This window comes from Apteryx rowi, unplaced genomic scaffold, assembly GCF_003343035.1.
Source record: "Apteryx rowi isolate R43461 unplaced genomic scaffold, aptRow1 scaffold_6, whole genome shotgun sequence".
NCBI classification, from domain to species: domain Eukaryota; kingdom Metazoa; phylum Chordata; class Aves; order Apterygiformes; family Apterygidae; genus Apteryx; species Apteryx rowi.
The window spans coordinates 2,139,764-2,167,182 of record NW_020450871.1 but is presented as its reverse complement, the minus strand read 5'-3'; the positions used below and the strand labels follow the sequence as shown (position 1 = coordinate 2,167,182).

At 54.4% G+C, this 27,419-nt stretch overlaps 4 protein-coding genes across 5 annotated transcripts; 2 read left to right on the top strand and 2 right to left on the bottom strand.

Moving 5' to 3' along the window:
- Nucleotides 1-1,070: 1,070 nt before the first annotated feature.
- Nucleotides 1,071-7,960, top strand: ARPC1B (actin related protein 2/3 complex subunit 1B). Its single transcript, XM_026083269.1, has 10 exons — nucleotides 1,071-1,197; nucleotides 4,334-4,407; nucleotides 4,701-4,805; nucleotides 5,091-5,313; nucleotides 5,905-6,012; nucleotides 6,121-6,327; nucleotides 6,417-6,492; nucleotides 6,571-6,767; nucleotides 7,047-7,137; nucleotides 7,616-7,960. The coding sequence occupies exons 1-10, from the start codon at nucleotides 1,175-1,177 to the stop codon at nucleotides 7,652-7,654; spliced, it is 1,143 nt and encodes a 380-aa protein (XP_025939054.1). The 5' UTR covers nucleotides 1,071-1,174; the 3' UTR covers nucleotides 7,655-7,960.
- Nucleotides 7,961-9,565: 1,605 nt separating this feature from the next.
- On the bottom strand, nucleotides 9,566-19,284 carry PDAP1 (PDGFA associated protein 1). The gene is made up of 6 exons (XM_026082992.1): nucleotides 19,177-19,284; nucleotides 14,758-14,849; nucleotides 12,717-12,824; nucleotides 12,187-12,308; nucleotides 11,136-11,287; nucleotides 9,566-10,396 (listed from the first exon to the last, which is right to left on the bottom strand). Exons 1-6 carry the CDS (start codon nucleotides 19,187-19,189, stop codon nucleotides 10,338-10,340), a joined length of 546 nt encoding a protein of 181 aa, XP_025938777.1. The 5' UTR covers nucleotides 19,190-19,284; the 3' UTR covers nucleotides 9,566-10,337.
- A 255-nt stretch (nucleotides 19,285-19,539) lies between these two features.
- Nucleotides 19,540-22,088, top strand: BUD31 (BUD31 homolog). 2 transcript variants are annotated; one of them, XM_026082993.1, is made up of 5 exons: nucleotides 19,540-19,634; nucleotides 20,091-20,277; nucleotides 20,922-21,044; nucleotides 21,273-21,439; nucleotides 21,793-22,088. In XM_026082993.1, the coding sequence occupies exons 2-5, from the start codon at nucleotides 20,184-20,186 to the stop codon at nucleotides 21,841-21,843; spliced, it is 435 nt and encodes a 144-aa protein (XP_025938778.1). In that variant the 5' UTR covers nucleotides 19,540-19,634; nucleotides 20,091-20,183; the 3' UTR covers nucleotides 21,844-22,088. The 2 variants fall into 2 exon arrangements, with proteins under 2 accessions (XP_025938778.1, XP_025938779.1); XM_026082994.1 differs by lacking the exon at nucleotides 19,540-19,634 and adding an exon at nucleotides 19,860-19,880.
- A 544-nt stretch (nucleotides 22,089-22,632) lies between these two features.
- Nucleotides 22,633-27,302, bottom strand: PTCD1 (pentatricopeptide repeat domain 1). Its single transcript, XM_026082968.1, has 8 exons — nucleotides 27,261-27,302; nucleotides 27,085-27,210; nucleotides 26,438-26,578; nucleotides 26,015-26,233; nucleotides 24,104-24,868; nucleotides 23,746-23,862; nucleotides 23,226-23,408; nucleotides 22,633-22,933 (listed from the first exon to the last, which is right to left on the bottom strand). Exons 1-8 carry the CDS (start codon nucleotides 27,300-27,302, stop codon nucleotides 22,742-22,744), a joined length of 1,785 nt encoding a protein of 594 aa, XP_025938753.1. The 3' UTR covers nucleotides 22,633-22,741.
- Nucleotides 27,303-27,419: the final 117 nt, after the last annotated feature.

Here is a 27,419-nt window from a genome sequence, read left to right as displayed (position 1 = left end):
ACAGYGGTGGGATACAGGGAAAGCCTGAGTAGAGGCAGAGCAGCCAGCAGCCACGAGAGGAGGAGAGAAAGTGTGCAGGCAGAAGGGAAAGCTTCAGTCCCAGCTGTGTTTGAGCTGTTGTGGGATCTGCATCGCTTTTGCTGCGTTTGGGTAGCGGTGATGCTCGGAGAGAGGCCAGATGCTCTTCTGGGCAAGCTGGTGTCGGAGACTGAGGCTTTTTGCCRCTCTTGAGATGGACTTTACCCACTGTGGAGATTCACTCCTGGCCAGAGCTGCAAAGACCTACAGCTGTCTGGGGACATCTCCAGCCCTGGGGTGCCAGGACAGCCCTGACCTGGGCGAGCCGGTCCCATGGGTGCCGCGTAGGATCACGGCAACGCCTGCGAAGGGAAAGCTGGCTCATGGACTTCGGGAGCAAAAGCGAGAGGAGTTACCCGCTCAGTGCYGCACCTCAGAGCCTGTCCCTTCAGCTGAGCTCCTAACCTGGGACTTAATTCTGGAGCTTAAGAAATACGGGGTCGTTGCATCCCAACCCCGCGGCTGGGAAACCCCATCAGGGCCCGTCCTCCTCGTGCCRGAGCCCGATGCTGAGCTTGGGCGCCGCTGTCGCGGTTCGGTGACGGCACGGTCCCCTCCGGAGCTACCCTCCACGGTCAGGGGCGAGGGCATCGCRCCGTGCGGGACGTCCAGCAGGGCGATGGACCTGCCTGGGCATCCCCCGTCCTCCTCTCTCCTTCCCAGCACTTAAAGCTAATAAGGCGCTGAGCTCCTGGGAGTTACTGGTGAGGAAAGGGATAAAAAGCAGGTTGCTCCGAAGCAGGAGGGAAGAAAAAACAGCAGAGTTGTGTGGAGCTGCCGCCCGGGCTTCCCGGGGCATCCTTGCCCCCGGAACACCGGGGCTGGCAGGATGCCCAGGCCTTGGCCGCCAGCGGCGAGGGGGGCCGTGGAAGCGGAGGGAGGCTCGTTGGCCGGGGCGGCCGGCGGGGCTCGCGCGCACGCAGGGGCAGGGCGGCCGCCGGCGCGGCTCCGCGCTCCCCCAACGCCCACGTAAGGAAGTGGTTGCATTTCTCGGAGAGGAAAAGGGAAGTCGGGCTGCCTCCGAGAGCCAGCCAGCCGCTGCTGCCGTTGGTTCGCCGCCGGCCGGGCTGCCGTTCGTGTCGACTGCCCAGAGTCCATGAACCAGCCCCGCGCTGCCAGGTAAGCACCCGGGGGCTGCGGTTCCCGCGCCCCGCGCGCGCGGTTGGTGCTGCTGCCGTCCCGCCAGGGCCCCTGGACGGGTCAGCGCCCCGGCGGAAAACTCAATATTTAAAAAAAGCAAAACAAAACAAAAGAAACACACTCCGTTTGGCCGGGGCAGGCGAAACCCCCCCGCCGGAGGCCGCGGGCCGGGGCTGCTTCGGGGCTGGTTTCCTGCGCGGGAGGTGCCGCTCCAGGCAGTGCCGCGGGGCTTTGCGCCGCTGCCGCCGCGTTTCGGACGTTTCTTCCCGGCGCCGGCGGCGAGTTTGCATTTTCCTCCTCCGGCGGGAGGCCCRGGAGCGCCGCCGCTTTGCAAAGGGTCCCTCGGCGGGGGGGGGCTGGCCTCCCCCGTCCCTGGCATCGGCCGCCCGCGCGAGGAAGAGGAGGGTCAGCGCCTCCGCGCGCCCCTCGCCCCCCCCCCCCGGGCGGCGAAAAGGGCTGGGGAGGGCCGGGGGGTCCCTGCCTCGGCCCGCCGCCGAGCTCCAGCCCAAACGAAAACGCGGCCCCCCCCGCCGAGCAACTTCCTCCTCGAGATCAGGAGGAGTCGCAAAGCGCTCGGCTCGTGCCAAGGTTGCATTATCGCCTCCAAGGTTGTTTCCGAATTGCTYGGGGCCTCGAGGCGGCCCCGGCGGCAGAGAGCTGTGCCTGGCCCTCCCCAGCCAGCCTGCGCTCCAAAATGCCCCTTTCCCCCCCGCGAGCAGCTCTGCAGCCGCACAGGGATGGTGGGAGCCGATGGCCTCGGCCCCACCAGCGCGTTTCCTCGCAGAAAGGGGCTGCACYGCTTTCCTGCTCCTTCCCCGCAGCCCGGCCATAGATCCTTCCTCTGGGCTTTAGCAGGGAGTTAATGACATTAGGAAACCAGAAGCCGYGGAGATGCAACGTAAACCGTCGCGGGGAGGGATCGTTGCTCAACCCGAAAGCCCCGTGCGTCTCGCCGAGCGATGTTTGTTTGCCGCGGCGGCGGGAGGGAGGATGGCGTCCGCTCCCCGCTTCGGCTGCTCGGCGCCTGAGCCCTTCGCTGCAAGGGTCTGCACCGAGCGTGCTCTCTCCGGGGTGAAAAACAAGACCCTGCAATGAGGAGAGAAACCAGGCGGCTTCCCAGGCCTTGAAGCATCAAAACTGGCCMCCCCCMMAAAAAAAAGAAAGAAATTGCTGTTTCCTTCCAGAGCGGTTCACGATGCAATGGATGCACCGCGCCCCCTCACCTCCCTCCCCTCCTTCCTGGAGCGGWTTCGGCCGGCTGCTGCTTTAACACGTCGTTCTGCTCCCGCTCCTCTGCAGCGCTAACAGCAGCTTCGTCCTTGCGGCCCCTGTTATGGGCGGCGCAGCTCCCGTCCGCGCAGCCCGGCGCAGGACGGGCAGCGGTTCGGGGCACGGCGGAAACCCGTCCTCGGAGCCGGGTTGCCGATCGCCGCGTAGCCGGTTCCCCAAGCGGGGCCGGCGGCGGGACGGACGGGCTGGGGGAGCCGCGTTGCTGCCGTTAACGTGGGACGAGGTTTGGCAGTGAGGCGCTGCTGGAGTTTGCAACGGYGAGGGAACAAACCCGGCTCTTACTCGGAGGCGCTAAAAATGATGCTCATGAATAACGGCGTTGTTTACGGATGGCTCYGACGGGCCGGCACGGCTCCCTCTGGGCCGTGTCCGTGCCCTGGAAAGCCGGGATGGGTGTTGAGGCGTGGGGCTGGCTGCGGGCACGTGCGGCGCCGGCGCTCAGCAGGATTGGTGCTGCCTGCCGGGTGGTTTCCGCGTGCGCGATGCAGGTGATGGAGCTCCGTAGCTTCTCTTTTCAGCAGCCCGGGAGCCAGAAAGCTGCTAGCGGAGACTTTTCCCCTTTCCCTGCAACGTTTGGAGCTGCCGAGGAAAACGGGCAGCATCCTGTTAGTTCCCAAAATACCCGAGTGCCAAACTCCGTGACTAATCCCCGGCCGTCCCGCCCCGGCGAGGTGAGCGGGCGCTTCCCAAATCCGGGCGCCGCTTCGGCCGAGGGGCTGCGCTGGGGCCCCGTCCCCGAAAGCGCCCGGTGGCAGCTCGCGTGGGCGGCCGGGGGGGACGGAAAGGGGCCCGTGCAGAGCGGAACGGAGCGGAGGGGATCGGAGCGGAGGGGATCGGAGCGGGCGGCCGGGGCCGGCGTGCCGCGGCGGCTCCTCGGCGGCGGCGCTGGCAGCGGCGGCGCTGAGCTCAGCTAGCGGAAGGTATTAGTCACGAGCGCCGCGGCCCCTCGCTCGCGGCACRGGCGCCGTCCCCGCCAGGCTGGCGGCCGCCGTGGGGGGAAGGTGCCGGAGGCGGCTCCGGTCCCCCCCCTCCCCAGGCGCTGGGAGTCGTGCTCGGGGCGCCCGGCCGGCTCCGGGATGCTTTGGGAGCGGAGCACCGTGGCACGAGCTCCGGGGGCGGCTCTGCAAAGCCCCCGGCCCAGGGGGCCGCTCTCCCTGGAGGAGCAGGAGCGCGGAGACGGGAAGGGTTTCCCCTCTGCCCTCCAGCCCCGACCCCACTGCCCGGAGTGGCTCGCCCTGGGGTGCCGCTCGGAGCATCCCGCCATGGGGACCCGGCCAGGCACGTGGCCGCAAGCTGGGTGCCTTATCAGGGTGCTCCCGGCTTCCTCCGCGTCTCCGAGTGCCGCCGGCTCCCGCCAAGCCCCGTCCCCCGGGATCAGCTGGCAAAGGCGGCCAGGTGGGACGCCGGCGGTGTTTCCCGTGGGAAAGGGCTCCCGCGGCTTTGCCCCGAGCTGCCCCGCGGTGCGGCACCCTCGAACCGCTCTTGGGCCGCCTTGGAGCCTGGAAATCCTCTGGGAAAGCCATTCCCGGGCGGAAAGGGGGATGCAGCGGGCTGCGACACGGGGCTGATCCCGGCCGGGGCTCGGCCACGGCGCTGCCGGGTTTTGCTCCCGGGGGGCTGAGCGAGGGGCGGCAGCAGCCCCGCTGCGGCCTCGGGCCGGCTAACTGGGAGCGCTGGGAGCGCTGGTGAGGATGGGATGGGCTGTCAGGACGCAGCAGAGGGCGACYGGGACGAGCGGGGCGGCTCCGTGGGGCCGGCAGGGGGGTCCTGACGGCCGCGCCGCTCTCGTCCCCTCCCGTGCCATCCCGTGCCGTGCCGTGCGCAGCGAAGGAGCCATGGCCTACCACAGCTTCCTGCTGGAGCCCATCAGCTGCCACGCCTGGAACAAGGACCGGACCCGTGAGTACGGCCCGTCCCAAACCCCGGGGCGCCCCGACGCGCCGGCCGCTCCGCCAGGGAGCCGCGGCGCCGACCTCGAGCCGCTCGCCCGGGGCGAGCCGGTGCCGCCGCGGGGGGATTTGGGGGCCGGGAGAGGTGGCGTGTCCCCCCCACCGCGGCGAGGCGGCGGGAGCGGGAGCCGTGCCGGGTGATTCACCGCCGCTGGCATTTCCCGGCGGCGGCAGCGGCGCGGAGGAGCCGGGAGAGAACAAAAAGGGCTTTTCTCCGAGCCCGCGGTGCTCCCCCCCCCGCAGAGATCGCCCTCTGCCCCAACAACCACGAGGTGCACATCTACCGCAAGGACGGCGCCAAGTGGAGCAAAGCCCACGAGCTGAAGGAGCACAACGGGCAGGTGACCGGTGAGCCCCGGCGAGCGACGGGACGGGGCGGGACGGGACGGGACGGCGGGCGGTGGGGACGTGGCCGTGCCGTGCCCCGGGGCCGGTGCCAGCCCCGCTCGGTGGCCCCGGCGGCGGCCGGAGACGGGGTTTTGCAGCGGCCGGAGGTGTCGGAGCAGGCGGTTCCCACCTTGGTGGCGCCGGTCCCCGATTCAAGCCGCCCGGCGACGAGCCGCGGGGAGCAATGGGCGAGCGCCCGCCCTCCGGCCCCAGCGCCCGGCCCCAGCGCCCCGCTCGTCCCCGCAGGCATCGACTGGGCCCCCGAGAGCAACCGGCTGGTGACGTGCGGGACCGACCGCAACGCCTACGTCTGGACCCTGAAGGGCAATGTCTGGAAGCCCACCCTGGTCATCCTGCGCATCAACCGGGCCGCCCGCTGCGTCAAGTGGTCCCCCAAGGAGAACAAGTTCGCCGTGGGCAGCGGCTCCCGCCTCATCTCCATCTGCTACTTTGAGCAGGAGAACGACTGGTGAGGGGCTGCGCGGCCCCGCCGGCCGGGGAGGGGGAGGCCGAGAGGAGAGATGGGGGGAGAGATGGAGGGGAGAGAAGGGATGGATGGGGAGATGGGGGAGATGGAGAGGAGATGGAGGGGGAGGTAGAGGGGGAGAGATGGAGGGGAGAGAGGGGATGGATGGGGAGATGAAGGAGGAGATGGGGGAGATGGAGGGGGAGGTGGATGAGAAGATGGGGGAGATGGAAGGGGAGGCAGAGGAGGAGGAGGGGAGATGGAGGGAGAGAGGGGGAGATGGAGGAGGAGACAGGGCAGACAGAGGAGGAGATGTGGGAGATAGAGTTGAGACAGGAGGAGCTGGAGATGGATGGGAGATGGGAGATGAAGGGGGAGGTGGAGAGGGATGGAAGGGGGCAGATGGAAGGTGAGGGGATGGAAGGAGGAGATGGAGGGTGAGGGGATGGAGGGGAGACATGAGGAGAGAGCTGGGGAGCCGGAGGGCTGTGCCCCGTCGCTGGGCTGCTGGGGACACGGCACATGGTCCCTGTTCCCCCACCACCACCCCGGGGCGGCTCCGCGCTGACGCCGCCACGCCGTGCCACGCCGCAGGTGGGTCTGCAAGCACATCAAGAAGCCCATCCGCTCGACGGTGCTCAGCCTCGACTGGCACCCCAACAACGTCCTGCTGGCCGCCGGCTCCTGCGACTTCAAGTGCCGGTGAGGGGCCGGGGGGGGCGGCCGGGGCACGGGGAGTGGGGAAACCGAGGCAGCCCGGCGGCGGCGGCGGCGGCGGCAGCACACGGCTGGGCTCTCCCTCCCCGCCAGGATCTTCTCGGCTTACATCAAGGAGGTGGAGGAGCGGCCCAGCCCCACGCCGTGGGGCTCCAAGATGCCCTTCGGGGAGCTGATGTTCGAGTCGAGCAGCAGCTGCGGCTGGGTGCACAGCGTCTGCTTCTCGGCCGGCGGCGCCCGCGTCGCCTGGGTGAGCCACGACAGCACCGTCTGCCTCGCCGACGCCAACAGGAGGATGGCGTAAGCGCGGGCCGGGGGGGGGGGGGGGGATGAGCGGCCTCGGCGTCGGCGTCGTCGGCTAACGGCTCGCCCCTCGGCGTCCCCCGCAGCGTGGCCTCCCTGTGCACGGAGACCCTTCCCCTCCTGGCCGTCACCTTCATCACCGAGAACAGCCTGGTGGCCGCGGTGAGTGGGGGCCGCGGTGGGCGGGCAGGGGGCTGCGCTGCGGCGGCGGGCGCTGAGCCGGGCTGCTGGCTGCTGCAGGGCCACGACTGCTACCCGATGCTCTTCACCTACGAGGAGAGCCAGGGCGCGCTGGCCTTCGGGGGCAAGCTGGACGTCCCCAAGCAGAGCTCCCAGCGCGGCCTCACCGCCCGCGAGCGCTTCCAGAACATGGACAAGAAAGCCAGCTCGGACACCGCCAACGCCGCGCTGGACACGCTGCACAAGAACAGCATCAGGTGGGTGCCGGCGCCCGGAGGATCCCTGCCMGCGACCGGCTCGCGCGCGGGGACGGACCCGCTCGGCCGGGTCACCCCGGGGGCTTGCGTCATCCTCGCGCTGCGTTCCCTGGGCCTTGGATCCTCGGGCACCCCCAGGAGCGGGTGGTGCCGGCGGGGGATTCGGAGGGATCCGGCCCCRATCCCACCCACGGCCGCGGCGAGGACCGGCAGCCCCCGGAGCGGGGGACCGGCCGGGCGGGCAGTGCTGACTCGCCGCCGCCTCTTTGCGCCCCGCAGCCAGATCTCCGTGCTGGCGGGCGGGAAGGCCAAGTGCTCGCAGTTCTGCACCACGGGGATGGACGGCGGCATGAGCCTCTGGGACGTCAAGGTAAGGCGGCGCCGACCGGCTCCCGGCCGCCGCGGATGCGGAGAGCCGTGCCTGCGGCAGGGCTGGAGCCTCGGGGCTCCCATTGCAATCGCCCGGCCGCTGCGCGCAGCTGGCTCAGGGGGGAGCGCGCGCTCCCCGCCGGAGCCRTCCTTCGCCCACGGCCCAGCCTCGGAGCCGGTCTGTCCTGGCTGGGATCTCGGACGAGCCAGCGGCGGGTGCTGGGGACGCCCCCRGGGGCTGGCAGCGCGGGGGCCGAAGCCAGCCAGGCCCAGGGCAAAYGCTTGCGCCGGGATCGAGCGCCTTCTCCAGGCTTCAGCCTTGTCCACGCGGCTTGGGAAATGAGCCAAAGCGAGCGGAGGTTGGGATCTCCTCTCCGAGGGACCGGGGGGCTCCGGGTGCCAGCGCCGACCACCCCGTTTGCTCCGCTTGCCTCGGAGGGCAAAAARCTGGTTAAGACCGACCTCCGCTTTCCCTGCAGAGCCTGGAGTCGGCACTGAAGGATCTCAAGATCAAGTGAAGGAGGCGGCTCGGGGAAGGGCGTCCCGGCGCTGCCAGCCTCCCTCTCCCAGGCGGATCCTGCTTGCTTTYTCCCCGCGAGACCCCGTGCTACGCGAAGCCGGCTCCGATACCCGCCAGCGCGCCTCCCCTGCTGGCAGTCAGCGCAGGGTGTCCGGCGGGCGGCCCTGGCACCGGAGGCAACTCCAGTACAAAGAAAAAAAAAGAATGTTTTCTAACTATTTTTGTTACCATCCCACCTGATGCTGGTCATACATTGCTTAAAGAAATCAACAATAAAATAGGGATTTTCCCCATGTAAATCCAGTATTTTTTTCTTTTTTGAATAACTTGACGTGAACAAGTGCGTGAGCACGTCCCAGCCTTTGAAGAAGCTAAGAAACTGGATAAATACTTCTGTTTCACAGCAGGTTTTAATTGCATGTGGTAAACAGGCAGGGTCACACATTACATACAAGGTATAAAACAGCAATGAAGTGGTTGGTAAGAGAGCCTTAGACAGAAGAACCAGGACCTGGCTGGGAGCGTCCGGGCAGGTAACACACCTCTGGCATTGCCCAGCCAGCGAGAATGCTGCCCTGTGTTAAACCAAGTGTTTCTGCAAGGGAAATCCTACATTTACCACCAAAAAGAAAAAAGAATCTGTTCTGCGCAACCTGGTTACTCCTCRTGGGATCAGACCTCCCCATGGTAGCTCAGCTTAAAGGCTGTTCCTGCTGGTGTCCCTCAAAGCAGACCAGACCTTACCTAGATGAGTCACTTCCACCACTGGCCTGGGGAGAGGAGTTCTCACTGGCAGCAGAGGGACAGTGACATTTAGGTTCTGGTCCAGACATGAGCAGACTAGTTTGATGGGAATAAATTTTTTGCACCCATTTCTACATGTGACCCATCCCACTCTCCCACCCTCTGTTTGTGGCTCCTGCCCTGCTCAGTCCCGGTACTAACCCATTACCTCCCACCACCTCGCTCCATCTGCCTCCTCTTTGCCACAAGGCTCTCTCCAAAGGTTTATAACCATCCTCTGACCCCACCATATCCATTCTTCCCTTTTATGCCTGACAGCAAGGGCACCTCTGCTGGTATCAGTCATCTCTCAGAGCTCCCTGAAAATATATCCTGCCCCAAATCACTGCTTTAGTGCAACTACAGCCCGAGCTGGGGGAACAGCCCAGGGGGTTGTGTCTTCACCACATGCAGAGGTGACCCAGCACATCTGCACCAAGACAGCAGGGTCCCACTGGGGTTTGAGCTGGCATCCCACAGTGACGTCCCCCCACCACACCCTCACGACCGAGTCCTTGAAGCCAGGCGCGAATGGCCCGTTCACACAGAACAAATCACAGCATTTGTCACCCTGCATCTCTACAAAGCACCTTTGTGATTGAAACCTCTGCTAGCGACTCCTGCAGAGCTCCCTTCTCAGCTCCCTTCATCCCGCTCAGTTCTACAGCCTTAAATAACTGATGGAGAGCGAGCCCAGAAGGTGCTGGTGCCCCCAGCACTGGCCAGCAGCAGGGCTCCCTGCTCCGCTTACCGGGTAGAGCGTCTCCGGCTCCAGCAGCCCYACGCTGTGAAACAGTGGCTGCCAGGTGACAGTTCAATGTTAGGTCTTCTGATACAGTGAATAGGTTAGAAAGCAGCCTGAAGATAAACGTCTCTGCCGCTGTGGTAACCAGATTGTGAAAGACATCCATCAGAGATGAGCAGGAAAAGCTCCTTGCCTTCAGGCTGCATCTGCTGCTGGAGCTCCAAACCTCGAGCCAAATCCAACACCACAAGCAGCACAGAGAACCAGCAAAGCAGCAGACAGAAGTCGCCACAAGACGAGGCTGCGGCTGCACCTTCAGTCTCAGCAGCAGCCTTTACGCTCACATTCATTTAACGCACACAGGAGACAAGGACAAAGCAGTTACGATAATTTACATTTTAATCAGCCAAATATACAAGTTTCGGTTTTTTAACTTTATCGAGTTTTTTTTTTTTCCTTCCATCTGGGTCTGGTACAATTAATGTTTGTTTGTTTTTTTCCTTTAAACAAAGGATGATGTGGTTAAAAACTGGCACTATCCCTAATCAGGAGAAGAAAAAAAATGAAGAGGAGGGAAAAGGGAAGATTGGCTGCAAGAAAGGAGGGATGAAAGCGGGAAGGAACAGCACTCCAGATGTCCATGAAGTCAGGCTCCCAGCTTATACTGCAACACTCCGCAGCTCAACTTTATGGGCCATTTGCCCAAAAGGTTTCCTCAGATATATTACCCTTTGGGCGTTCACTAGCAAGTCAAAGGTCCCCACCCCAAGCCCCACCCCACAATGACCCCACAATCTAGTTTCTTGCAATCTAATATTTGAAGCATCTCCCCTCCCGCACGGCTCCCTCCCGCCCTGCCCCCTGTCTATGAGTTCTTAATCCTAAAAACAGCAAAAACATTCAGGTTTCCAAACTGTTACAGAGAATTGCTGTTCAGCACAGTTCTGCACCGAAGATAGCAGCTGCCCCTAACCCCAAAATGGAAATCTGTGCCAGGATGAAGACAAACACATCGTCAGTGTCTCTTGGAGGTGAAGGTGACTTCGATGCCGCAGTACATCCTATGTGGCATCTATGGTATGCAACACAACAGAGTTCCTGGCAGGCACCAGGCACAGTTCCCTGGCGTTTCCTCCTCTTGCGTGTCCGGTGCTTACTTGTTAAGGGATAGTGACTGCAGTCTTTTACCTGCCATAGCCGCTTCATCTTTTGCTGGAGGAAGAAAAGAAAGAGGTGTCATCATTTCACAGTGCACATCAGGGACTGGTGGTGGCTTGACAGCCAGAGATTGAAATCCTGTTAGCCACATACAGTGAGGTAAGGGGAAAAAATCTGACCCTCCCCTGCCAATCCCTGGTAGATCTCGCCCAGGGCTGAAAGGAGCAGTCACCCAACCACAATCCCTTCTGTCCTTGGCTGCCACAAATTATCCTAATTCTGCTGCACAAATGTGTCTGTGGAAGCCAGCGAGAACACGCACTCATTCTGGTTCACACCTTACCAGAGCCGAACTAAGATGAAGTCCAGAAGTGGAGAAGCACAGGAAAATTCCCTGTGCAGTTTGGATCCCCAGCATGCAAAGCGATTAATCACACCCAAGATTAAAATCACACCCAGCTGAGCACAAGGAACTGACTAAACCCCCAAGCCAGAGCTAGCACTGCCTGCGAGGCTGAGAACAGCGTGAATATCAAGAGCAATTCCCTTCTTTCTTTGGCTTCTCCCTGTGCAGATGTCCTAGAGCTTTATAAGGCAATATCTTTGTAAGAATGAAACAGCCGAACCTAGTTTTGAAGAGAGGAGTTGTAATGACATGCAGCACCACCACACAGTCTCAGGAGGCGAGAGATTACTACATGCAGTATCAGAAATCGTGGCAGTGCCACGTGCCTCGTGGCAGTACAGCCATTGCAAAAGAGAGGTAAGAGGATGTGATTAATTATTGTCCTACCTTTTCTTTCCTCCTCTTTCTTTCTGGCAGCTTCTTCCCTTTGCTTCCGAATGATGGCTAGTCGGGCGAGATCTGCCTTCGCTTGTTCCGTTTTACCAGCTAGGTGCATTTTCATGTATCTCTCTTTTGCCTTCTGTTTCTCTATTTCTTCTCTGTTGGGTGAAACACCCCAGTCATCACGGTATCCAAGTGAGCAAGCAAGTACAGACAAACTAAGGGAGACTTTCTGAGCGGGAAGGAAGTTGAGCACAGAGATGGATTGCCTACAGAGACTGGGATCCCTGTCACCAGTTTCTGAGCACAGGTTACATCTATTGCAGGGTTCGGATGGGCATGATGAGAGGGATTATTTCTGTCTCTGTTCTGGTAAATAAGAACGCTGACACACAACGAGGTCAAACAATTTAGCCCGATTACACAGCACTTAGACATGCTTTTCCCAGCCTTACCCTCACAGCTGTACTTCTGCTGAGGCAATCTATACCAAATAAGCAAGCTTAAATCTTTCACTCTTAAACTCTCCATTGATAAATGAAACTAGAAGATTACACTCTGCTTCTCCCCTTATTCGTCTGCTCAGACAAAGCTTCACCAGAACCCCAGAAATCTGCAAAATTGCTACCTATCACTAGGGCACCTTCTGCCGCAAGATTAAAGTGGACCCTAATGTGAACTTCGGGTAACATTTTTTAGTAATATTGCGGTTTTTGGCATAAAACTTCAGAAAAGGAATGGTCTACAATTGCTTCTCAGCAACAAACCTTACTCTTTCAACTCCGGCCAAGCTGCCTAACTCCAGGATGACCATAGCTAATCCCAGAGGACAGCCAGCTTTTATTAGATTTGTAGGGAAGGATATTTTGAACCAAAGTGAGTCCTGACAATTATTCTGCTGCTTAGTATCAGCTTTAGAGGTGACTGCACATAAAGGGCTTCCCCAAAACACCAGCGTGTACACAGCAGGGAAACATGTCCCCATGCTAAGCTGCTGCAACCAGTGATGATGAAATTGCAGGAACATGCCAGCTCCCCCCGTGGCAGCAGGACTCACCGCTCTCGCCGTGAGAGTTCCTTAGGTCCATCCAGGTCCAGCTGAGTTACTTTTTTGGTTGTCTGAATTACACGATTGGGATTCTCTATGTCTATCAACCCTTCCACTCCTTTGCGTTTTTGCTACGGTTCAAGAACAAGAGGAAGGTTAATAAGCTCTGTAACACCCCAAACTGTTGTATCAGAGATAGCTCAAACACATTGCCTTGCATCCCAGAAGTGGAATTCAAGATGCCTTCATTACCAGACAGCAAAACCATTTATGAATCAAGATTTATATTACCAGGCTTTTTCAGTCTTTTCAGAAATGTTCTTGTCTTTGCATTTCACTTACAGAAATGCATAAATTACCAGAGAGATACTCTGAGGATAACATGCAATCAAGCAAGCTTTTCCTGACTTCTAAAAATAGCTCTTCCGTAAAAACTTTACTATTGGAAGCTCTCAGAGAGAACTTTGTGTCAAGAGTTTGCATCTCTCTCCTGTTCCAAGTTGATGCAAATGGACAAAGTTGCCTGAAAGTTGCAGTACCTGATAATCCTCATCGTCTTCATCACTCTCATCTGAATCTAAAGATTTCTTCTCTTTTTTGGGGTCCCCTGTTGCTCCTTCACCCCCTTCCTCTTGCTCCTCTTCTTCCTACAAAATCACAGGAAATTAGAGAAAATGTGTGTCAGTAAAAATCCCAACTCTTTCTGTGACTTTTAATCTGGAGGGAAGAGAAACGGTTCAGAGCATCAGTGTTCCTGATGTCCCTCACAACACCAAGGGTGCCTGGCCATTAAAGAACAAGATCTCATTCTCAGCCCACTAAGTGTGCATCGCCTGCCCCTGCAGATCTCCTCTGAACAACTCTGCTGTTCTCTCTATGTAACAGGCCAGAAAAATTATTGTAAAAGACAAAACTGGCACTTTACTTTCCCCAAATGAAAGATCTCCAGGAGACATTTTGGCCCAGGTTTCCAGTGCACAGTATCTCAGAGATGTTGGTGGAAACTATACAGATGTTATAAAGATCCAGTCCTAGATCTAGATAAAAAAACTTAGAGAAAAACAAATTGCCAGCCATCACCCAGAATACTTTATCCAAGAAATTACAGCCTTTTTAGCACAGCTTTTACCAGACAGAGCCTAGAAATTAATTTGTAAGTCATTAGAAGATAAGATTAGAAGAACCGACATGGGTGTGAACAGCTTGTTTTTCCATTACCAAATATCCTTCATCAGAGCGACTGGCAAAGTGGATGAGCTGGGGGCAGTAGGAGGAATAATACGATTAATTTTTTTTTTTTACGTTTTCCTTAATGAAATAAGGTTAGATGCAGCCATCGCTATCTAGTACGGGCGATAAGAAAAAAAAAAAATCCTTCTCAAAGAGCAGTTCTCTGGGTTGCGGTGAAGCAAGCCAGGCATTTCAAGTGGGGTCCTGCAGAGACTTGTTCTGGTCCATTTCCAGTTGGTATTTTCATTAACAGCTTGGAAGCGGAGAACACTCATAAAATTTGTGCATGACATCACACTGGCAGGAGCTGGAATCATTTTGGAAAACAGGATCAGAACCATAAGTGGATTCAGAAATTGGAAAGATGGCATGAAACCAACAAGGTGGAATCAGAACACCAACCAAGAAGTTGCACTTTGGAAGGAGAAATCAGATATAAAGTTGGAATATCTGGCTAAGCAGCAAACCGCACAATCACCTTGGGTTATAGCTGGTTAAAAAAAGGAGTCAACAACATGGCTCGTAATTGCATGAAAGAGTAATCTTATTCTGGGAGGTATTCATCAGTATTTCCCATATGGGGTATAATTATCCTACTGTAGTCAATGCTGTGAGGTTTCAGCTGGAACAGCGTATTCAGGCTTAGGCAGCACTTTCAGAAAGTCACAGATAAATAGCAGTGAACATGTAATCAGAGCTGTGATAATCTGGGAATACGAGAGAGCAGGAACTGCAAAAAGCAGCCATGCCTTTGATAACACCAGTAAGGTAGCTGTGCATGGCGGGGGCACAAGCCTGTCGGGGCACAGAAACACACCCAGAAAGGACTTGTGCCAGAAAACTGTTATCTCTCCCTACAAGTCATACACAAACAAGAAAATCAGGCGTACAGGAAGAAGTCAAAAGAGTTTTGTCTGTTAAGTCTAGAACAGAAAGAGGACAAATATAATAAGGACTTCAGTACACAAATAGAGGTTAAGATGTGACCCTTTTTTCTCCAGAGCCAAACTGTGGAGCAGGGATAGAAAATTAGCTTATACTGGCGATTAGAATGAAGAACTGTGGGGGGGAAAAAAGCTGTCTAGAGCTGCTGTGGCATCCTCTTCATTATCCCTTAAACTTCCAATTGCTGACAGGATGATCTACTTGGCTCCACTTCTGTGTGAGAGGCTGGACTCGATCACACCTTGCAGTCTCCCTGGACACCGGTATTCAGAATTCATATTGCGATCACTGACAGAATGATCTGCAACACTTGATTAAGCTGTCATTTCTCTTGAACTGCAAATTAAGCAAGCTGTACAAGTCAGGGCTTATAACAGTAAACAGATAACCGAGGCAAACACATACCCTTGCCTTTTGTTTTTCTGCTTGGAGCTGCGCATCGATCTCTTCAGGGCTTGTGTACTGTCTTGCTCGGCCTTTGTGGCCTCCTTTTCTACCTGTACAAAAAAAAAAAAAATAATATGTGGTTTAGTGATAAAAGTTCAAAAAAATCTGGCTCCTTCCCTAGCACTCTCTCTGGACTTTGGGTGCACGCAGGACAAGCCAAAATATCTCTTCTGATAAAACCAAAGAAAAAAGAAACATCAACTTACCAGCCTCAGCAAAATGTTCCAAGAACTTTGGATAAGTTACACAGAGAACTAGCATTACTAATCCATAGAAATCTATTCAGAGAATCAATTCCTTCATTCCACTTGGGCTGTTTTGGAGATGCCAGAAAAGAGCACAACTTATCAGCTGTACGGAGTTTTCCAAACCACATGAGCAAATGGAGGTTTGTCCTCCCGGGAGCGAGCCACGAAGGCACTCCCCAGAGGGGGGACCTCTATCCCTGAACCGCRGCCGAGCTCTCACACCGTTTATCAGGCAACAAGCTTCCAAGCGCACGCTCAGCTCTCGGTGACACTACGCTCCCTTKTCCATCCAGGCCTACGCTTGTGGCCTCTCTGATTCACTTCCCAGGCTGGCAGGCAATTCTCAATCCCACAGCTGCTCCCTGCATTTCCTACACAGTAGGAATCACAACATGTTCCTGTGGCAGCAGTGGTTACAACCAACTATCTCCGAGAAGCTGGCTTCCTTAATCCCTCCCCGAAACTAAGGCTGTGCCAAAGGAAAATAGGAAGCTAGTTGGACAAAAGCATTGGGAATTATAATGAGCTGGAGAACTATTAAAGGGAGCCTCCACATTTTACTACTTTATAAGGAAAAATAAAAACAAGCTCTAGAAACCGGGAAGAGGTCACATTGGCTGGCTGGATTGCCTGGCTAAGATCTGATCCAAGAGCAAAATTCTGTTACTAATATGAAATTGCCGGAGCCATTATCACTTCCTTCAACTGATTGCTCCATTTACCTTCTTATAGCTCAAAGAGCTGCTGGCAAAGCAAGCTACACAAAGAGCCAGTCGCCAGCCTTGAGCTAGACAGCTCAAGCACAACTCGGGCACGAGACTGGCAAAAACAAACAGCTCAGGCAGGGAGCTCCGTGCTGCTGCGGGAGGCTTTGGGAGGCCGCCGGGAGCAGCAGGAAATCCTTGGGCTCTCTCACCCTCCCCACTTCACCTGCCGAGGACAACAGAAACCTTACAGTAGAGGGGGYAGTGTGGGAGACCAGGACTGAGGAGATTCTCCCTCCTTCCTCAGGACTTAGCAGGACGCATAGGAGAGATGTACCACGACCRTACCGCCAAGTCACAGTCATGCCTGGCTGCCTTTGTTGGACTCGGAGGGATGGGGAGTATCAGTGCAGACATCCTTTGTGGGCTGAGAGCGTTAGAAATTCAATATTTTCTAATCAGTTCTCCTGGCTCAGCAGAGACAAATCTAATTTATTTTAGCTTGGTTAAAGCTGAGCCTTTTAGAGACCACGGAACAAATTCTCCCAAAAACCCTGGGGGGGGCGGGGGGACAGAGAGGTTTGGCAGAATGCTGGGGGCTCTCCAAAAGACAGCAGCTCTAAAGAATCTCTTTCCTCTGCCCTCCACCAGGCTTTTCATATTCTCTCTCTTTTCCCAAATCCTTGKGGAAGGCAGGTTTAAAGCACAGTCCTTAAAACACTTTGGGGTGTGAGCAGAGAGAATGACAAGCTTGAAAAGAAAGAACGCCAGCCCAGCCTGCGGACAGAGATCCCGGAGCTGCCGTTAAAGGAGCCAGCTCCCAACGCACAAACACTAGCAGGTCAGCACGGAAAAGAGCAGCAAACTACCGTGGCAGGTCGCTGCGCAGAGGCGCCTTTCCAGGGCCTGCTGGGTCCCTCCTGCCCRCGGGCCTTACRGAGACCCCYGACATACTTTCCTCTTACAAAACGYGCAAGTGCAGAGACCAGATCCTTCTCTCYAAATTCAGCTTGGAAGCTCATTGCCACTCAAAGCATAAGCACACCCCGGACCTTTGTTGCACCCCAACAYTTGGGTTGCTCTTTCTGGTTGTCTGCTCCCAGCCATCTCACACGGCAATACCAACCCACCYGGAGAGCAGATCTGCCAGGGAAGCGCTCTAGGGCAAGAGACATCACCTCACTGCCTGGCAAATGACATCACTCCACAAGGAACAACAGTAACATCTTCGACACAGCACGTAGCACCAAGGAAACCTAAATAAAGTAAAGCAGTGCTGTGCTGTGCTACAAGATCAGCCAATGCCAGGCAACTGTCTTGCCTAGTAGATACATTTTAAGGCTTTTGCTGAGCCTAGCTTATTACAGCAAATATCTATGCATTGGGGAAAAATAACTCAAGGGAAAAGTGCTTGAAAAGCAACGAAATGAAGAGTGAATCAATCCTGGAGCTATCCTCGTTATATTCAGGCCTGCCCGCAGATGAGAAGAAGCAAGACCTCYGCGACTGAACCAGCAGTGCCACCAGCTCGGCAGTCGGAGTGGACCCAGCTACAGCATGCTGTCCTGCAGGGAGCTCAGCACGGCGCAGGAAAGGGGCCTTTGCTCTGGACGGGGAGCCGACACCGCAGGTCAGACAAGGCATCGGGCCTCGTCTACCACTGACCTACTGCCTTATGTCAGGCAAGTCCCTTCAGCTCTGTGCCTCAGCTTCCCCATCTGTAAAATATGGATAATGATTCTTATCCTCCTTTGCAGAGCTCTTAAAATATAAACGTCTGTAGATTTCAACTGTGGTAAAGACATCTGGTGCCTAAGGTAGACGTGCTTGCAAATACACGTGTCTTCAGTTTCAAGCAACATAGTTAAGGAGTTTAAATGAAAAAGAACGGAAAAATATTGAAGGAATTACTTGTTCTTTTTTAGTCTATTCAGAAAAAAAGAACATAATCAGAAATAATAACGTAAAAAAATTTATTACTGGCTAGTTAAAAAACCCATTTTATATTAGGCAATGAGAGCAAAAATCTTCTCTTCTGCTAACAGTATAAAAACTCCTATTCACTTGGGGGGGGGGCAGGTAAAGACCCCTCTTTTCCTCAGAAGTAAAAGGTTTGAAAGAAACGTTTTAAATCTTACAGTGAAATACAGAGCAGGAAAACCTGAGTTATAAGGCATTTAAATCTGTTAAGTAGAGCTATAACCCATCATAGTTATTTGCCTTCACACACACAAAAAAAGGGAAAACTTCAGATATTTTTACCAACATTAATGAATGGGCATAGAATAAACTGCATAAACACAATTTAAGCAGGGAAACAGATTTTATGTTATTAAAGCTTGGGAAATGCTAATGAAATAAACTGCAGAAAACTACAGAGAAGATGAATAATGAGGACCGGTTTATATTAATGTATATGACTAGGATTTAATAAATGCTCACACAAGAGCCAATTATGCAGATGGTGCATCTGGAGAAGGTTCTGGGTGGATCCAGCTCAGGCCTGACAGTCTGTCATTCTCTCATTACTTCTCCTTAATCACGCAAGCAAGTTGGTACCCGCTCCGTAGCAGTCAGATGCGGAGCTGCTGGAGCCATGAAAAACCCAGCTGCATTCAGACCCCCTGAACCACAGCGCACCTTGGCAGCCCCCACGTTGCCCTTTATGGCCAGACCGTCTCCACGCAGCTCCCGTTCCCTGTATCCCGCCCCAAAGGCCTCCACCATTAGCGTGCCAGGGCAGGAAAGCCTGCTGCCAGTACACGCTGCCGGCGCAGCCCTGGGACCCTCGGCCTCTCCCCAGCGCAGCCGTGAACACCCCATGCGGGCCCAAGCCCTGCCCCGGGGGAACCGGCAGCAGTTTCCAGCCCCGAGAGAGCCGCCGGGGCCCTCGCGGCTCCCGCAGGTGGCCTGGGCACCCCCAGGAGCTGCTGCTCTCCCTGGGCCCTTGATGGGGGGCTCCGAAAGGGACCCCCAGTTCCAGGAGAAGCGAGCAGAACCTGGCAGCCCTTCACTGCCGCGGGGGTGCGGGTGGGGCAAAGACCCCCCCGAGCCCCCCCACGGGAGATGTGTGTGCGTGGGGGTGGGGATGAGCCCCCACCCCGAGCCCCTCCATAGCCAAGGGTGTGTGTGTGTCGGGGGGGGGGGGGGGAATGCGGCCTCCTCCCGAGCCCCTCCCGGCCGCCTGGGGGAGGAAGGGGGTACGAGACCCCCCCCCGCCCCGAGCCCCTCCGTGACCGGGAGGGAGAAGGCCGAGCCGCCCCCCAAGTCCCTCTATAGCTCGGGGGAGGGGGGGGAAAGACCCCTCCCCCTTTCGCAGCCGGGGAGAGGCCTCCCCCGGGGCCCGTCCCGCCTGCCGGGGGCCGCGCAGGGCCTGTACGCCCCTTGGCCCTCTCCCCGACGCCGCCTCCCGGCCCGGCCCTCACCTCCTTTCGGCATCGCGGCGGCGATGGCGGCTCCGGCAGCTGCAGCAAGGCCCCCCCCCCCGTGGCCCCGAGTGGCGACCCGGAAGCGGAAGCCGCCCCACCCCCCGCACGCGGCGCGCGGCCCTCCGCGCCGCTCAGTCACCACGACCCCGGAGGCCCCCGCGGCGGGGCTGCCCTCGGCGCCGCCTCCCCCACGGGTCGCGCCGCCGCGCCAGGGCCAGCCGCGACCGGAGGGAACGAGGCTGCTTCCACTCCTGGCGGTCGCGCTCCCTGCCCTGCCCCAACCGAGGTGGAGGGGGGGGGTAACGGGGAGGGTTTTATTCAGGCATCGCGGCGGCCACCTCAGCGGGGGTGGTGCGCGGCGCCTGGCGGGAGGGCGGCCGGGGCGGGAAAGGCCCCGCGGGGTGACGTAACAAGGCGCGACAGCGAGGCGGAAGCGGAGGTTGTGTCTGCCACCGGTGAGGGGCCCCGTCCCCGTCCCCGTCCCCTGCCGAGGGCTTCGGGCGCGGCCGGGTTCATCCCTTCCGCCGCCATCGCGCCCGGGCCGCTCGGCCGAGTCCCGAGGACCGCGGCGGGGGAGCGGGTGGGGGAGTGGCTCTGGGCCGCGCGTCCTTCCTGGGTTTTGGCTGGAAGAAACCGCTGTTTCGGGGAGATGCGGCCCGAAATGGGGGCGGGGAAGGGGGGAGCCGCTGTTTGTTCACTTGGTGAGGGGAAAAAATGATTTAACGTGGCAGGGCTGATGCAGTACTCGCCCCAGGATGCGCTGGTATCCCGGGGGCCGCAGGGGGGTGGATTTTGTCTCTTTCATGGGCTCGTTAAAGATCATTTTTATCACCGAAGCGGAAAAGGGAAAGGGGGCGCATAAGTGCTAGGAGAAGTAACTCTAGCAACTCTTTTTCCTTCTTTTCTTCTAGTGGCACTCAGGACTTTGAGGCACCTGCACGTTTGAGTGCTGGTAAACCCCATCTCCCATTCCCTCGTCTTTCAACCTCCTCGTTTTTGAGGCAATGCCCAAAGTGAAAAGAAGCAGGAAGCCTCCCCCGGATGGCTGGGAACTGATTGAGCCAACGCTGGATGAGCTGGACCAGAAGATGAGAGAAGGTAAATGGCAAAGCTGGATGTTCAGAGATGGGTCCCTGAAACCAGCTAATCCCTAACTGCTTCAGGAAGCACAGCTGCAGCCGGCAAATGTGAATGGGCCTTTTCATACCTCTGCCTGGCAGTGATGCTGCAGATGTAGAGTGTTCTGAGTTCTGTAGTGACCATAGATTCTTGCTTCTGATGTAGAGGGCATATGGGAAGATGGGATTTGGGTCAGAACCAGTCACTCTTTTCTGGTTGTGTAAGTTACAGAYGAAGCAGTGTTCCAAGCTGAGATTTGATGTACAGCCGTTTTAGGGCACTCTGCTCTGAGCCCCTGGCTGAAGCTTGCCGGTGTGCGTGGAAAGAACTGGTAGTTCTAGTCTGAGCTGTTGCTCTGGTCTAATGAGCGCGGACAGCCATGAAGTCACGTTCCATCCCAGCGTGGGGCATGTCATCACCTCTGTCTTTCTATTTCTGTCTCCATTCCTAAAGGATCTGTATCAGGCCAGGTTCCTTCCATTTGTATCTTTTCCCATCTCTATAATGTTTTAAAGTTATGGATTTTCTTGGAACAATTTGTTGTAAAGCGACTAAAGAAATCCGTCTGCAGCCAGAGAGTCTGGGAGAATTAGCTGAACTCTGATGTTTGTGTTCCCTCCCAGCGGAGACTGAGCCTCATGAAGGGAAGAGGAAAGTGGAATCCCTTTGGCCTATCTTCAGAATTCATCACCAGAAAACACGTTACATTTTTGACCTCTTCTATAAAAGAAAAGCTATCAGCAGAGGTGAGAAACAGAAGTATTTTATCCTGGGTGGGGTAAACTACAGCAGAGTAAGATGTCTGCCTGCGGACACACCTGCACCGTGGTGCTGATAGGAAGGATTAAGTTTCTGGGGAGGGAAGATGGAGAGAAGGCTGGCACCTGACTAGCTTTAACTGCTAGTTGGTACATCCAGTACCTCCTCATATCGATTCCTGGGAGCTCTTTGTGATGCYGCCTGCTCTTCTGCAGAGCTCTACGAATACTGCATCAAGGAGGGATACGCTGACAAAAACCTGATTGCAAAGTGGAAGAAACAGGGTTACGAGAACCTTTGCTGTCTGCGGTGTATCCAGACGCGAGATACCAACTTTGGAACCAACTGCATCTGCAGGGTCCCAAAAAGCAAGTTGGAAGTGGTGAGTTTTTGGTTTTTTTCCTGTACTTCTGTCTGGACCTTTGCAGTAGCAATTCTAACTTACCCTGGTCCGAGACAGCAGAGGAAGCAATGCTTTCTGGAAACTTCTAGTTCTAATACATTCTACCTTTTGCTAGTACAGTTAGTATCTAGTGGCTTTTACAGCTATTATCAGGTTTGGTATGCAGTCATTTAAACTGTGTATGGAAAACAAGAGAAAACGAGACTGTAAGAAACCCTCCCTGCACCTACAGATTCAGAAGGCAGCAGCCTCTCTGCTTCAAGGCTCAAGCCTGCTGCACTGTGCACGCACCACAGCTTGGCTTAAACATCTTTGTCGTGTTTCTCTTCCAGGGGAGAATCATTGAATGCACTCATTGCGGATGCAGAGGCTGTTCCGGGTGAAGTATTTAGATACAGGACTCCTTTTTCAGCTCTGAGAGGTATCGTCCTACACTATGGACTATTTGTGCAGTTAGAACTACCTTTTATGTGATTGGATCTTTCTGAATTGCCATTAGAACAGCAACAYATTCACCTGGATCATATACATATATATACACAATGGCTGTTGTTTCGGAGTAACTTTCTGTGTAGCCCTTTGATTTTAAAATAAACTGCCTTCCTGAGAGCATGGTGCTGGCAAAACATTTCTATGCCCCTGTTTTCCTGTTGCATTTCTTTTTTGTTTGGTGGCTCTGTTTCTTGCAAAGTGTTAAAAATATGTTTTGGTGTTTTTTTTTAAACCAACTCTCATTCCTTCCCCTGCCCCCAAATATTGTAGTTAAAGGCATGTATGGAAAGGAGAGGGCAGAGTTCTCAAAACCCCAGTCTGACCCAACCTCCCTACCAAACTAAACTAAAGCTAAACTTCACTGGAACTCTCTGCAAAGCTTTTCAACCTGGAATTAGCATGGATCGGTGCAAGAACGCCAGCAGTCTCTGTAGACTTACAGGTCACTTCTTAAGTGCCCAGATACATGTAAAACACAGGAGAAAGAGACAAAACTAGCAGTGAGCTAAGCCACTGTTGAGAGCCCAGTTAAGCCTGAGTCTGCTTGTTTAGCACAGGGTTTGTTGAAACTACAGCCTACCTAATCCTCTACAGTTTAARGAAGTTCACTGAAAATGTACTTGCTTCTCCTAACTAGTAAATAAAGTACTTCTCCTTTGTGGTAATGACAAGAACTCGGATTCATGGAAATACAAAGCTGCTTTACTACAAGGCTGCGGAAGGAGAAAGGCCAAGTTCTTCCAGCACATGGAATATGCAAGACTTCAGCTATCGTATGGAGCATCCTGCTCACTGCAACTTCTGTCCTTGCTGGTCCTGCACCTGCACATCCTCTTCCTTATTTTCATTTTCTGAACGTTTAGCTGTTCTGTATTTTTCCCAGGGGTGGGGAGTCTCCTCTCCTGCCATTACTTTTAACCACCGATAGTAGTAGCCACGGAAGCCATCAATTTTTTCCAGGTATGTGTTCTTTGACTTATACTGCAAATAGAAACACAACAACACAAGTTTTTATTAGAAGAGAGCTTATTTAAATGTGCAACAGCTATAGACTTCTACTAAAGAAACAGCTATCAAGTAACGGTCAGCCAGATCACACAAACCCCAAGGGAAAAGACTACAAAGGAGCTTTTTAAGTTCCCCTGCGTTGTTGGTATCCTTTGGTATGCCTCCCCTTGCTAGTCAGCAGTACTTGCTTTGTGTCTATCAACTACACCATTCAATTTTGATAAACACTGATGCCTTCATATTGTGACCAGTGGTGGCTACCTACCTTGTCAAAATCAGGAGGGTACTGTGCTGCGAATTCCAGCTGGCTTATGATAACTTCATTGGGGGGTACTTGGTTGTTCCTCATGTCCCGCAGGATCTCTGTGAGGTAACTGTAGTCCAGCCGCCTCACAGCAGCAGCGATAAGGGTGCTGTAGATATATTTGTTGGGAGTCACTCCAGACCTCTGAAAACCACAAAAACACTCCAGTTAAGTTTGTCTGCTGGCCAGTGCAGGACTCCTAGAGCGAAGAAGGCATACAGACACCTCTTACACACTCTTGGGATCCATGTAACAGCTTCTACAGTGTCAGTACTCCCCTTCCCACAGCCCCTCCGCTGATCCAGTGCAGGCACAGGACAGACTAGCTGAGCTCTCAGTCAGTTACTCTASAGTTGCATATTCTTGGCATTGAGAACATAAATTGCTGACCACAGAAAACTCAGCAGGTCTTTTTACAAGCTTAAYACTTCACTTGCTTTGCCTTCCTGCAGTTTGAACCTAAGTTTTTTAAGTTTTTTACCTTCAAATCTGAGAGTAACTGCAGTCCATCTTTCTTTTGGTGGCAAGCAATTGCCAAGTTACAAAACGTCTGGAGGTTAGGCGATATTCCCTTCTTCGCTAGAGCTGGCAGCAGGCCCTGCAAGAGGCAAGCGCTGACATCAGTTTCCAAAAAATCTCACTGTAGCTTTCCAGAGCTGGAARTGCTAAAACAGAATCCATAAATAATTCAGAAAGTAACCTGAGGACTGGTTTGTGGAAAATGGTAAGAGTCCCAATTTTTACTGTGGCTAGAGAAACAGGTCTYATAGTAAAATGCAGGTAACACGAGGCCCGAGACAAGGAGGTGGCAATAGGGCCAATTTGGGTTTTTTCCTCACCTTCGCTCCTTCAAGGTCTCCCTGTTTGCTTTTCTTTCTTATTAAAGTGTTAAAGAAGGTCACATCTACTTTCACTTTATGCTCATCGATGATTGCCAACAGAGAGGATTCTGATGGGCTTTGGGGTTCCACCAGCTCAGCCAGTAATGTAAAGGTTTTTATGTTGGGTTTTGCATTGTCCTCTTTCATTTTMCTCAAGAAGCCCTCCACACCCCCCATCAAAGCCAGTCTATCGGATGGTGTGGCTACTGTCCCCAAGGAAACCACAGCTGCATCAGGCATCTTGGAATCCAGTAAGTTGGGCAGGTTGCAGAAATGCAGGTTCTGGCTTAGGCTTGCTTGTTCCTGCTCTAYCTCAGCCTGGTCTGTCCTCATCAAYGCTCCAGTCCCACTGTGAGCTATGTTAGCACTGGCAAGGCCAGCCAGTACTGGTTCTGTTTCAGCCCAATTCACATCTTTGTTTTGTTGCTTGATCAGTTGTTCAGGCTGCACAGAGTTCTCCTGAAACAGTTCCTTTTCCATGGCTTCCACGTCCAGCTGGACAGCAGCTGTGCTCTCTGATCCCTTCTTCCTCTGACTTCTCGCCTTTTGTTTCTGCCTRCCGGGTGCAAGCCTTAGCTGAGATGAATTCTCTTCAGTGGGTCCTAGCAGTATTTGAGAAGCCAAAACTCGATCGCCTATTCCACAGTCTCTTGCAGCACGGAGCATCAAGTTGTAAGTGTGGCTATTGGCCTTTATTCCAAGTCTAGTCATTTGTTTCCAAACCTGAAGAGAGGGAGATGAACATGAGAGAGACGTGATATTTAATAACAGGAGCATTTCTAGCTGGGTKTAAGCATATCTTAGTATATCTACAGTGCCCACTGTTAATCATATCCACCTGCAGAAAGGGAATAAGTTTACAGCGTGACAAGATGAGATGTCATTAGACTTTGAATAGCCATCTAGAGCTAGTACAGTCCTATRAGATCACCCAGGACAGCTTACAAGTGTTTGCACTGTGAGATATCCTGATGGAAGTCTAGTTTATAGAACTTGTCTTGGGAGGAGCCAAGCTCCTCCTGTTTTCATCAGCTCTGAGCATCCTGCTGCCTTCCGCAGGTTCAAGTGACAAGTTGCAATACAGAAGCAATGTCATGTTTTTCCTTCCCCCTGCGTACACGAAGACAGACCTGCAAGGCATAGCGGAAGCCGTTTTCACTGTCCTTTATGCAGCCCATGAGAAGGAAGCTGAAGGTCTCGGCTGTGACAACGTGGCCCTTGTGCACAATTTCCTAAAAGAGGAGAGAGAGCATTAAATTTCCCACTTACCCCTACAGTCTGCCACAGCTGGCTGTGAAGCACAAGCTTCAGGGGATAGAGCAGCAACAAAGCCCAGGGCGGACTCCAGGTACTGTGAGCAGAATGATAGCTGCAGGAGAAAAAGAAGTCCTGACAGTACCTACGTAGATCCTAGCTTCTCCCTTATGGGAACTACAGGAAATTTGGGGGCAGGAATAGCAATTCTTCTGGCTGTTCCCAGACTGGCCTTTCTGAGAAGACCTGCTTTAAGAGCCATAAAAGTAGCTAGCCATCAATATATGCATTCTCAAAAGAAGGGAAGGAGACAGACACAGTAGATGTGAACCCCACAAAAACTCTGTTCAATAAATCGTTGACAGATCAGAACAGACTTTTAAAGCCAAGCTCTGTTTAAGCCTGCAGCTGCCTCTTTTTATCTACTTAAACTTTGTTTGATATGTACCAACACTATGGTGTTTTTTTGTTTTATACAACAGAATAAAAATATGACTACTGGGTCTAAAATGGTCTGTGCTTAAAATGAAACAAAGAAATCTATGCAATATGGCAACTTCCAGGAGTTTTAAATAAGGTAGACTACACTTAATACAGGAAAAGTCACATATTTACCTTCAGTACATCAAAGCACATCCTGAGATCTGAACACAGGGCACAGACTTTCAGCAGAGCGTGATAAGTTTTCAGGTTCAGCTCTTGATTTTTGCTCTTTAGTTGCTGCCGTAACTTGAGAGCGCTCTGCAGGCCTGAGTCCTTCCATGGTGATTCAGCGCAAGCATTGAACAGGGCCGTGTAAGTGGCATCAGTGGGGATTAAGCCTCGTTTTTTCATCTAAAGGGAGAGAAAAAAGAAATGGAACTGGCTTTTTAGGAAAAGAGTTCTAGAATTTCATAGTTTGGTTTTAAGATTTTCAGGTTAGCAAAATGTAAAAATTGACTCAAAGGCATTTTGGAGACACAGACTCATGACCAAATGCTTAAAACCACTTTTAGCTAAAAGCCTAATGAAGGTTTTAATGAGAGAATGTAAACCTACATCATTGTAGAGCCTGAATGCCTTTTTCACATAGCCAACCCTGCCACAGCCACCCATTAGAACTGTGTAGTTGCTTTCTTCTGGCTGGACGCGCTCTTCCTTCAGCATCTGCACCTCAAACAGCTCCAGAGCCTCTGCCAGCTGCAGGAAAGAGAGAAATCCATGATGAAGCAGCAACAGAATCAGTTATAATGGGTGTTAATATACTCGACTGTAGACAGACTGTGACAGAAGTCCTACAGGGCACAGGGTTCCTCACATTCCTTATTTTACTCCTCTTTTGTAAAGAAACCGAGTGAGCACACAGGACAATCCACATGGGACAGTGCTGCAGGGGTTTGGAGCGAGAAGTCACAGCACGGAAATATCAAACCCAGGACTGCCCCAGGGGATGGCTGAATGGAGAATGAGATGAGGAGTGGATGAAATTGTAGAGAAACTAGTTGCACACCCTCAGAACTGATCAGTTAACTCAATTCTTATTTTCAGAGGGGAAACAGGCATAGGGAAGCCCAGCGCCATAATCCAGGCTTGGCAAATGGAGTCAGAGTGCATCTTTTAGCTCCTGACCTGGAGAGTCTACAAAACCGTGCTGCCTCTCCATCATCGAGTGCTATTGAAAAACAACCAAAGAACTGGGAACAAACCTTGTCCTCCTTAATGAGGGCTTTGCATTTTAAGAAGTACCAGTACGGTGTGTTCCTGGGCCCACGCAGAGGTTTTCTTCCCACTTCTTCCTCCTCCTCCTTCCCCTCTTCCTGAAGCCTTAAATTCTGAAAGCGCGACGTGGCTTTGTGATAATACTTTCTGGAAGAAAATTTACTAGAGAGCGTCCCAAAATCCACGTCCGCCTCATCGTCCGCATCGTGGGCGGCGTCAGCGGAACCGCCGGGGCCGAGCTGCGCCGGGTCCCCCCCGCGCAGCGCCCAGGCCGCCGCGGAGGAGCCGAGCGGCCTCAGGCCCCGCGGCAGCGGCCGCCCCG